This window comes from Vanessa atalanta, chromosome 10 (assembly GCF_905147765.1).
Source record: "Vanessa atalanta chromosome 10, ilVanAtal1.2, whole genome shotgun sequence".
Lineage (NCBI taxonomy): Eukaryota > Metazoa > Arthropoda > Insecta > Lepidoptera > Nymphalidae > Vanessa > Vanessa atalanta.
Window position 1 is genome coordinate 3,257,937 of NC_061880.1, and position 12,630 is coordinate 3,270,566.

The window sequence follows — 12,630 nt, forward strand, 5'->3', positions numbered from 1 at the left end:
CTTCCCCTAATTTTTGTGGTTGTAACAACTCTGCACAATATAATATATATTGTGAAATAAAATGATAAATAATGTGACACTCGGCACAAATATTGTGAAACCGACACTGTAAAAGGCAAAAAATGCATTTATCACTTTCTGATTCACTCTCATATTTCTTATGTAGTTATCTATTTAAAAAATAGTGACTTAGTGATAGAACATGTAATATGTTGATGATTAATGATGATTTAATGTTCTTAACAAAGTTGATATCTCTATTATTATTATGAATATTGTTTAAAGATTATATTAGGGTAAATATAAATTGCGTAAAAACTTATTATGCAGTTACATAATTATTTTTAATCTGTGCAATTGTACAAAATTATATTTTCGTTCCTCGTTATATACTCAAAATGAAATAGTATTGTATTTTTTTTTTAAATAGTTATAATACTTATAAATTATTTACAGAATTTTAAACTATATAAATGTATAACCTCGTATTTAAATATTAGTTATATTGATTATAAAAGTATTCTTATAAGGTATATATATAATGTCTAAAACAATGAAGAGGAATTCGATAAAAGTTATAAGTAAAGGAACGTTATGATTATTTTATTTTAAACTTCTTAATAAGTCGATAACAAGAGAAGTTATTTATGGTGCTATGCTTTTCGCATTTTAATATAAACGTAAAATATATTCGAAACAATTTCACGCATTTACTTTGTGTACTTCTTTAATTCATTTCCGTTACCTAGATAGAGTTACCTTTAAAAAGTTCCTATTTTCGAATTAATGTTATTTTTTTTAAGATTTTTCTGCTTTCTATGTTTTAGTTTAAATTATAAATAATTTATATCGAAAATATCGCAGTAACATATCAAATAAGGCACTTTAAACTTTATATCTATTATGTCAATTAATTTTTTTTCTAAATTTGTATTATTTATATAAAAAGTAAAAATGGTATAATTTATAATTAAAATAATAGATTGTTTAATAATAGATTATGTAATAACAATTTTATTTGAGGCTACCGAGAAAATTAAGCATCGTGTTTAAGAATGACGTTTGCTATAATTCAAAGTAAGTTTTTATATATTGATTTAGAACTATTCGACCAATAGCTGAAAAGTATTAATTAGTATAGTTAAGCTGACGATTGTCTTAAAAATAAGGCAAACAAATTTCACCCCACTCGTCCATTTTTAGATTTTAATTTTGCACATGAAATTAACTATATAATATATATACATATATAAGGCGCAAAGCGCACTATGTCATATGTAAAGTTTCATTGATTTCATTATGGAAATGAAAATACAAAAAATATATATGTTAATTATTTTTGACATTTGCACGTATCTGTAACCGATTGTCAATTTTTAATCATAGGTAAATATAGCATATTTTAATTATATAATATATTTTTTTACTTCATCATAAATGAATGTGTATATTTAAAATATATAACCACGGCGATAAAAATCCTACTCAACTGTAAGCATATGCTATTGTTTGTTTTTGAATGTAAATGTTTATAAAATCGCAAATGTAATATTGTGATTTGATGTGTTGAACTTATTTTGTAACAATAATATAAAGAAGCAATTCTAAAAAATATCGTTTTTTTTTTTAATATAAATATGTACGTAATTCTTGATAAGTAATTCTAAATATGTGATTGTTGTTCGTAGTAAATTCCTTTGCGTCAGCTAGTTCGTTGTTTTGATAACATAACAATAAAATAATGGATTGCGTAAGTCATGATTTTGTAAAGTAAAATAGTAAAATTTTATCAAATTATGAATTTACAATATTTGTAATATTGGCTGCAACGTTTATGATACTTGTAATTTATGGTTTAACATTATTTTATAATATTGAATTACTATACTTATATTAAATGCGAAAGTAACTCTGTTTGTTTGTTGGTTTTTGTAGCTCTTTCACGGCCTTTTTTATGTCAAACATCTGACGACGAGGACCTTAAAACGCGACAACTAGTTTTTGATATAAGATAATATTTGAAAATCAAATCTATATAATGTAGGTGGAGGACCGATGTGTAATGACATATTATTATAATAACTACAATTGCAAAGTAATAAGGTTTGATTTTAGAAAAATATTTTTTCGGGGAATACATTTTTCAGGAAACCTTCATAAAAATGTCGATTGTAAAGTTTGAACCCGACCAAATGAACAATGTGTAAAGTTATAAAAGGTCACCTAAACCAGGATTCGTTTTGTGTACAAAATAAGTAAAATATTATGTATTTTTTTTTAAATATTAAGGTACTTTATGGTTATTTTATGAAAGTAAACTAAAAGCCTATATTTGTCTCGCAGCTGGGCTCTTCTCCTTTTGAGAAAGCTTTGACCTTAATTCAACCTGTTCCAATAAGGATTGGTAGATACATTTTTTCTATCACCGCCTAGCACTGGATGTATTATAAACACAAAAAATATACTATTCAATTCAGTGGTGCTTGCATGGGTTTGAACTTTGAACCCGCAATCATTGATAATTCACGTTCACCGCTGGACCATCACGGCTCCTTACTTACGACTATGTTATAGTGCACCTACCCAAACTTTATAAGGGCACTTAGCTGTTATTATGTTACTTTCTACTACCATTTATCATCCATTTGGTAAAAGAGAATAACAAGAGAATTCGATTTTTAAAATATTTAATTAATTTTGCTGAAAACTTATTTGTTTTAAATAAGGATGTTATTCCGATAGTAAAGATAGTTAATAACTCTTGCTCAAATAATTTAAGAGATTAATATTTTTTTAAGACACTATCACAATAGATACATATAGTTAAATACTGAGCACAGTAATATATCTAGACACTCATACGAAATTATTATATGTGAAATATTCTACGAGTGTTCTTCGTAAAACCCTGAAACAATGGTAGGAATCGTCTGAATCCAATTCTTTGAGCCGGAAGTCGTTCATTGTGATGATTGTTAGCAGAATAATTTTGCCCCGTGCTGCCGAATGAGTAGACTCTTATCTCTAATTCTTCATTTGATGGAGAGTTCGTTTTTTGCGTCGCCCATCGAAGAGGTTTCGATAACCTAAAATGATAATACTAATAAAATAAGATCCCTATTTCTAAATAAACTAGCAGCAGCTCGTGGTCCTCGTTTCTGATAGATGTATTTTAATTTATTTTTTATTTAGCACAGCAATCACTTAGAAACACTAAAGAAAACTTTATGTATGTGGGAAGCATCGCTGTAGTTACACTGGTTTACAATAAAAAGTATTGATATTTATCGGTAAAAACCAAAGTAGATGAAATCCTTCGTAATAACTATTTATTACAAAATAAGAGTTTAATACAGATAATAAAGATAATAGTGAAAGATCAAGTGACGAGAAAATGAATAAATTGTCTAAGTAAAAAGAGTGGGTTAAGTGTGTATCAATATATTTATTTCTAAGCTGGCTCGTTATTCTAGTGGCTAGTGTATTTAGTTCGGCTTTCGATCGTTAAGCCCCGGGTCCGAAATCAGGGTAGGGTCAGTAAAAGTTATTGAGGTTTTATCATTCATAATTAAGAAAATCTACCGAAGTGGACGAAAAGCAGTGCGATTCCCTAAGAGTTCAAGTGTTACGCAAATTTGTTATAGTCAATGTCGAATATCATACTCTAACATTTTATTGTTTGTCTGTGTTCTACAGTGTTTTTCGAGTTTCTTCTTGCAATATACAGATCTAAAACGTCATCATTACTTAAACATTACTCATGAATAAAAAAAAAGATTTTTAAAAGGGACGTGCAACAAATAAAATTTATTATTACTCTGAAAAATAGTCCATATCTTCTATAACGTCTGGTAGTTCCCTTCTATCTACGTCAGGAATCACGTAGCATAGAAGTAACAATCCAATGGATAGTCCAGTTTCTATTACAATCAATACAACATCTTCAAACACATGAAACGATACTATGAGGTAGCAAATAATGCTACCCAATTGACCACTGGAATGACAGCATCCGAGTAAAGTACAACGTATGTTTATTGCAAACAAACGAGGTGTAATGTTTAGGATTAGTCCATGTATTATCACACCAGTTCCTAAAGATATAGACGTGACAATTCCAAATGCTGAGTGCTGCAAATAAAAGTAGAAATAAGTAAAATTAAAGCTTTCTCATTGCAGTTCAGTAGCTCTTTTCGTAATTATTTTTAATTATGACTTGAGAAAATTACGTCTGATAGATTTACTAACTGAAAGGGGAGGGGGGGCTCTTGATATTTAATATATAATCAATAGCCTATACTAATCAATGAGGAGACATATTTTTGTAATGCCTACCTAACAGAAACAACTAAACCAATATACATTAAATTTATAACAGAAGATACACCGCGCTATGGTGCAAGTTTTAGTATATATTATTATACAGTTTATTGTTGAGTTTATTTTGCCGGTTCTTCTCAGATCGGAGATGTTAATTCCCGAACCAGTGATAGATTTTTGACTATGAATAAGCAAGTGAATAAAGATTATTGTCTCTGACTTTGATACAAGAAGATACGCTTCGAAGTTTAACCCGCTTATAATTTAAACCATTGATTTGAGAAGCATGAATTTTATATTCTTGTGATGTAATAAAATATGACCTGAGTTATAAGACTTTTAACAAAAAGTGCCTGTTGAAAATTAATTGCAAAATATATTAATAAAAAATTTTGTACAAACTTACATTCACTTTAAAACATTCCATAAATATACGTGATATGTTGCATGCACTTAGAAGCCCTATATTTATAACAAGTAAAAATTTTAACGTAACTTTTTTATATAAAAACGAATTGAATACACTCAATAAAGCTATAATCGTAAGCAATTTTAACAATGTGTATTGGTTAGGCTTAGAATATATTCCAATATATAAAGAGCTCCATAAGAAATAGTAGAAACTCCAAAATACTAGTATTGATATGGATAATACTCTAATGTTATGTTTTGTAATAATACCCAGGCATGTCTGGTTTTCGTCTAAGCAAACATAGGCCTGAAAGAAAAGTAGCAATATAGTTGTAAAATGTATAAAGTGTACGGAATTAGAAGTAGTTTTGAATTGTTTTGACATGTATGAAAATATAAAAGAATAAATAGATGTATTTAATTAATAATAATCATTCCAAAGAATAAGTTATTCAATAAATAAATGAAATTGTGAGTCAAACCGATTTTTTGTAAATAATAAAATAAAACAAACCACTCAGAATAAAGATTAATACAATTAATTTTGATTATATAAATCAATCTTCACGCTCAGTCACCTATAATTAACATCGTTATATATAATCTCGTTATATGAACGCAATACCCTTCACGCCTACATCAGCTATGCTATGTTTATAAAATACCTAATTATAATATACAAACAGTTGATTGCCAGGCGACAGTGATAATGGTCAGTGCTATACTTTTTGTTATAATAGAGTCGAAGAGTACAAAGGTTAGGGACCCTAACTGAACTTATCAACGCCTGATGCGTTATTTATAGACATAAAGTTATTACGACTTACAGACGTACTCTGTGATTGACTGGTCTTATTTTGAAGTTGCTGCAAACATTGATTCTATTTATTCTTGCAGCTTTTTGTAATATTTTTTCGGCTTGAGGAATTTTTCTGTTATAAAGAAGCCATTGAGGTGATTCTGGAGTCCACCTATTTATAAACGAAATTTTTGAATTAAAATTAAAGAATGTTTTTTGAATATAATAGAATACTCCTTTATTTGTAAATACACCACAGTACAGAGAAGATATAAATATATATGTTTTTTGGATAGTAACAAGCAAAGGTGAAAAATTTAGTTTTTTTAGCCTTAGTTTTCTAAAAGAGACTCATCGTTAAAAACCAAAACATATGATGTAGTTACAGCATATTATTTTGACATAGTGTAACATGGTGCTTTTTAGAACAAACCACTGTTTTGGTTTTATAAAATATTGATAAAGTAAAATGAATTAACGTGATATTGGTATTCACTTGGTGGTAGATAGGTGTCTGGATAGGTATCACCCATTCATCGTGTATTCTACCGCAAAACTTATTTAGTATTTGTTGTGTTTCAGTTTGAAGGATGAGTGAGCCTGTGATTTCGGAAACAAGGGATATCACTAATCGCATTACCGAGTGGTTAGTGTTTGGCTGTGAGTGAGACTTAACATCGGTCCATTTGCCGCCTACATATTTTAAGTAAAAACAAAGAATATTTAAACAGTATAAATATTAATAAACAAGTAAAAGTATACCAGTTAATATATATTCAAAGTTCGTAATATCAGACAAATAGTTCTCTTGATAAACCGAATCAAAGCAAGAAACTTTTTTGAAGCATGTAAAATATCGACTCAGCATTAATCAGATTTAGACATTTTTAATTTTATTTTAACGAAGTCATTCAAGTCATATTAAGCTTAAATTAACAAGGATCCATTAAGATTAATGTAAATGTTAGCATCTATATTTGATTTGACCCATTTATATTGGATCGGCTCATTGCTTGGCAAAGTTTGGCCGTATATCCTTATTTTTCTAGCTCTCTATAAAATATCTTCTGCCCTAGAATTGGAGTATAAGTAGGTTTGAAATCAAATTTTCTCGAAATCAGTATAGTATCTTTTTATTGGAAATTTTATGAGCTTAAAATTTGATAACTACTTTTTTCCATAATTATGACTGAGATAATTGCGAAAAACTGTTCGTCGCGACCTTTGACCCTGAACAACTTCCTTACCGGCGCATGGATCAATGGGGACTTGTGGGTTTTCTTGTGCTTCAAAATGACAAAGCGATCAAAGCTGACAATCGAGTATTTCTTAGTGCGGCGATACGCTCTACGTTGCCAAACGTAGATTCTTACAATATTTTAAATCAATGTTTTGTATCGCATTTGTTACAATAAAAAAAATATGTCAATTTAATTGTCATTTTATGATACGATACACAAATATAACAACAATAATATAATTAACGATTCTAACGCATCATCAAATACAACTTGTAACATCTGATGAAGAAAACAGCTGCGTAAATGGCCGTACTTAATCATTTTACATCACATTAAATTTCTTGCTAACATTATGATATCAAATTAATTTAATATATATAAGTTACACTTCCTCATATGTGATCTATGGATTTGTCTGTACATATATTATAACTATATACAAATGCGTGCATAAATGTTTAAATTAATTATTGTTTTATTTAAAAAAATTACGTGATAATATTACCGGTTGATGCAGTGGTATTATAACTGGTTTCTGCGCCACAGGACTTGTGCTATCTTCGATCATAAATATGTTCTTAAAATGATGATGATATCGCATAGTGTAACTTCAGGCACAAGGGAGTAACGTTCCCAAGGTTGTGGCGCATTGGCGTTGTAAGGAATTAATATTTCATTGTCAATGTTGTTTTAATGTCTATGAGCGGTGATGATCACTTACCATAGGCGGCACATAAGCCCGTCAAATAAGAATTTTTTCGAAGATTCAGTTAGGAGTGGAATTTAATTATATTACTATTATTGTTAATTCATCGTTTATAACAATATGCAGCCAGTACTTATAATAAATAATGTGGTATATTAAATATAGACAATGAGTTGATGTAATCTTAGAGATAATCGGCACGTACTAACTAGATAATGATACCCGATTATGGACAAATTTTCATAAACATGTAAAATGCTCATTCTTTACTATATATTGCAATTACCTAACAGTAATATGTATGTGTAACTACTTTATACATTTACCTTAAAAGGAACAGTAGAAATACATCAAAGAGACAAGCCATGAAGTTAAATGTCTCTAGATTAGGGGCGGCGTTCGCTAAGGGCACTAAGCATACGCTGGCTAGAAGTCTTGGGGTTGACACGATTGCGCTTAAAGAAGTTCGCCAAGTGCTGCTTGCTACTTCAGAGACTGAAAATATTTATGTTATTATATAATATATTTTTTCTATGTTTTTGTCTATATTTATCTGTTTCTATGATTTCATTTATACTCAAACGATTAAGCAAATATTTTCCATACACTTTTATTGTTTTAGTACATAAAATTTATTTTTTTTAGAACATGGTATCTTATTTATTAACATAATATTTCCGGGTTTGATTCTAAAATATAAACAGCCTTCTAAGGGCAAAGACCTCCTTTCCTTCTGCCACGCAATTCCAAAACGGAATGGTGGAAACACTCGCTACATCATTTTATACGACCATGCACTGTTCCTCACGATAGTTTCCTTCATCGCTGGTCACTAAATGTGTATGATAGTATAATGAAAACCACAAAACTCAGCGGTGCTTGGCCGAGCTTAAACCTGCAGTCTACGGTTAAGGTTTACACGTTCTAGACCCTGAGCCATTTACTTTTTGAAACGTACATCAAATTAATAATATTTATTTGTAATTTATTCAAAACTCATTCTTAGTTCCTTTTCATTCATTCGCGTACGTGTTATAAAGTTCAACAAACATAATGTAATACGTCATAATATTATATGTATTTTCAAACAAATATGTTGCGATGACATGATACTTTGACATTATTTTGTTCTGATCCCGAAAATGTTAACTTTTAAGAGAAAATGTTTCGAAATGCCTACTTCAAAACAAAATCAAGTTATACATAATCTTGTAAATCTACGAATGTCTGATTGTGTTTGCCCACATAAGTGATTCCTTTATTGGTTTTAAAATAACCGGCTTATATAAAACACAAATTATTCAGACTAAGATAGAGAAAAACACGATGAAAAATATTATTCTAAGCTCGACTTGTAACAAGTTGACCTTGAGATGTGTGCCGTCTGCTATATGTTAGTACTCTTATGATATATTAAGAAATGTCAACTCAAATCAAGATTTATATATTTTTGCTATAAACTGTTGAATTTTTGAACTTTAGTGTAGGTAATGATTTCTTTTAATGTTATTGCGTTGCGTTTATAATTTAAATATATTTTTAAGCATAAAATAGCTTTTATTTTGGAGTAAAATTGGATTTTTTTTTTATGTTGGATTTTTTATGCATACCTAAAACGAGGCCTGTATAAATGTTTGCACTCGCAAAAATTGATCTCAAGAAAATTAACAGATTAAACCAGCTTTCTGTGTCGCAGAATGTTAAAATAAGCCGGAATCCAAGGTCTGCCAAGACGTCTATTGTGATAGCGCGTTTTCTCCCAAAACTGAAAAAAAAAATTATATTCATGTGACTCATTTGTGTAACTTAATGAAGTAAATGTACTAAGTATATTAATAATATGGTTTACATAACATCAACTGATATTAGGCGATAACGATACTTTTCAACAGATAAAATGATTAAGTCGCTAATCTTATCAGTAATAAGAGTAGATTGATATGTACATTTTTATATTAATTTTATGTATATGTACGAAATATTTTTAATAAAATAAAATTTGGAGAGGCCTATGTCCAGCAGTGGACGAATGCGGGCTGATGTGTGTGTGTGTGTGTGTACGAAATATATATATTAGATTTTGCTTAATGTACCAAAATTTTAAAATTATTATTTATTTGGTCCTGGTAACAAATCCTTGTCTAAATATTATAAACACATTTTTGGTAAAAAAAATTATAAGCATTTATATAACTTGTTCGTATCTCATAACGAACCGTCAGATAATATCTACAAACGCACCCTTAGTGTCTATGTGTCAACATAATTTGAAATCAGCTTTACTCAACCGACGAGCTAAAATTTTGACAACCTTCAGTTGTGCTAGTGCTGTGACAATAATAATTATAGTTATTAAATATATAGAACTTGTCCAATACTAGTAATAAACAATTTTTTCATAGTAACTTACTAAATTCTACTACATTTAGAAGATCAAAAATCTGATCATAATTTTATTGAAATCGCTTTTATAGAAATTTATAGATAAGTTTGAAAGTAAAGTTTCAGTTTGAATTTATGAGTATTGAGTCTAGTTGACCCAGTGGTAAGAAAACGAAAATTTTAAATTTTGGGTTTCGGATTTCATCCCAAGCATGTACCACTGAATTTGTTTGTGCTTAATTGTTGTTTAAACTACGCCTCGTTCCAGGTGAAGGAAAACTTCTCGAAGAAACTTGCATTTCGAATGAAAATCTGAAATCTTGAAAGAGACATTTATAAACAATTTACAAAAAAAAATATTCATGACTGTGAAAATCAAAATAAGATATCAGCGTCATCGTGAAATAAATGCTTAAATTAAACTGAACGTGTCACTGAGAAAATTGCAAATATGAAATGATAGCTACAATTTTGTTTTATCATTGTGTTATTATTAATGACTTGCATACTGAAAACATCTTAATTTTTAATCGTTTGATCAAATATTTGTTTAAGACATACTGATAGAATTTTTCATATTTTTTAGCATATCACAAATGTGTTAATTTAGATATGGTTATACAAGTATGTAGGTTATTTAGAAAACCCTAGAAACTAGAGATTTCAAAGATAAGATAATAAGGAATTATATTTGTTGTTATGAAAAAAAATACCAAAAAGCTCTATACATATTTTCATAAGATATCACCCGATACTTTCTAATGCGTCCATATATTGTAACAGCCCATATATGTTCTAACGGTAAGAAATGTCCCTTCATCCAGAAGAAGTCCTAGAGTTCACTCTAACACGCTGCTCTACTGTGCACACACAGTGTACTCTACTGTAGCAGTGTTTGCCCAGATTTGAATCTATGATCATCGGTTTAGTTTTACATGTTCTATTCACTTGCTCTTTAATTTTAATAAATGGATTTCGCTGTTTGTATAAACATCGTATAAAAAGCAGATTGTTTATCTCAAAGTTAGCGACCTAACTGCATTTTTTGTACACCAATGTGTTGAAGGCGGTTTGGAGGTCAAAAGGAGACGATTAAGTATTTGCTTAGTGTTCATTAGAGCAAAGATTGACAATAGGTATTTTAAATTCCATCGACTTCAAAAGTATACTACGGGTCTATTGCGGACTCTTTCTTATTTTAATATTAAATAGTATGTATTAATTAACTTACTTATCTGACACAAGCCCGAAAATTATACAGCCAAATAGAAGACCCAATCTGCATATAATCGTCGTTGACAATACTTTCGTCCTTTGGTCGCAGAAAACTAGCCACTGCTTAAAGAATAATATATGTAACAATGCAATTCGTATGAACGACAGATACACTGATAAAAAACTTTCGTTGGATACGGAGAAAGTTTTAAATTATCCTCTAAATAAATGAATGCAATGGTATTTATTTATATATGCATTATTAGTGAATTATTTTGGAAGCTTGACATTTATTTTTTGCAGGTGTGAAGAGACATGAGAGATATAACAGGTCCTACGCTGGGCAGTTTTCCGTCCCTTCTGTTTGAAAAGTTTGGAGGATATTTCAAGACTTACGTAACAAGATATATTTTCAATGCTATAGATTTGGTTATATCTTCGTGTTCAAAGGTTATATACAATATTAATAAAATTAGAACAATTTATTTAAACGTTTGGTCAATTGACAATTCGAAGATTTTGTTTTAAAGACAATTATATTTTTGCAAGTGTGCTGTGTCAGCACGGCGTAAGATGTAAATAATATTTACCGTCTTTTTTATCCATATTATCCACATAAATTTGATATGCCATATATTGCACTTGATTTCCTTCGTACCGTTCAGTACAGTGAAAGTACATAAACTGGAATTCGTAATCGAAGTCGTATCTGATAAGTCACAATATATGCCCTCCGAAGGTTCCAGAAGCAACATGTCCTCATATTCATTTAACATTGAAGGTATCATTAAGGTTACAGAAGCAAATGTAACAAGCCATTGCCAGCGGCCAATAAGACCCAATACGTCCGTTGTAACATCTTCGTGAATCGTTCCAATTCTAAAATATAATAGTAAATAATTGTTATGCAAATAAAGATGAAATGTATTATTTATAAACCTTTTTTTTCTTGTCATTGAAGCAAAGAAAATATTGTATTTACATTGACATTCCAAATAATTAATACAAAAACACATACGAACTACAAAATTTATAGATGTCTTCAACTAAGCCAACTGGATTTATTCTGTCATTGATAACCTGTTACATCTAGCTCTGTTAAGTAAACTATAAATAAGTATATAAGCTACTATATACAATGCAAATAACTTTAAAGAATATAGCACAAGGATGTGTAAAATGTTCTAGTGCTATTTAAGTGCAGATTTAGTTAAATGCAATTGAAGACCAATTCCGCTTATTGTTATTATATTTAGAAATCACGATTCACTGGAATATGGCGGTAGGTAATGTAACTAAATATTATTATTTATTAGAATAACTTTTCTATATATATATATAATTATTTTATTAATATTGCAGGCATTTATTTATTATATAAAAAGTAGTCTTAAGAAGATAATTCGATTCCGATCCTGTTAAAATTTTTTCTAGAATCTAGTTTCTTGTCGAGGAAGGTTAAAGCAAATAATATATATCGCTTTCATACATAGTAACCGAAATTGTATTTCTTTTAAATATTACTTATTATTTAGAACAGGAAATGCCTCGATATA

The 12,630-nt window shown here is 29.3% G+C and overlaps 1 protein-coding gene across 1 annotated transcript; it reads right to left on the reverse strand.

Annotated features, from left to right (window-relative positions):
* Positions 1-2,869: 2,869 nt before the first annotated feature.
* On the reverse strand, positions 2,870-11,957 carry LOC125067055 (solute carrier family 22 member 7-like). The gene is made up of 7 exons (XM_047675432.1): positions 11,665-11,957; positions 11,091-11,194; positions 9,088-9,242; positions 7,804-7,972; positions 5,567-5,702; positions 3,818-4,131; positions 2,870-3,086 (listed from the first exon to the last, which is right to left on the reverse strand). Exons 1-7 carry the CDS (start codon positions 11,860-11,862, stop codon positions 2,870-2,872), a joined length of 1,293 nt encoding a protein of 430 aa, XP_047531388.1. The 5' UTR covers positions 11,863-11,957.
* Positions 11,958-12,630: the final 673 nt, after the last annotated feature.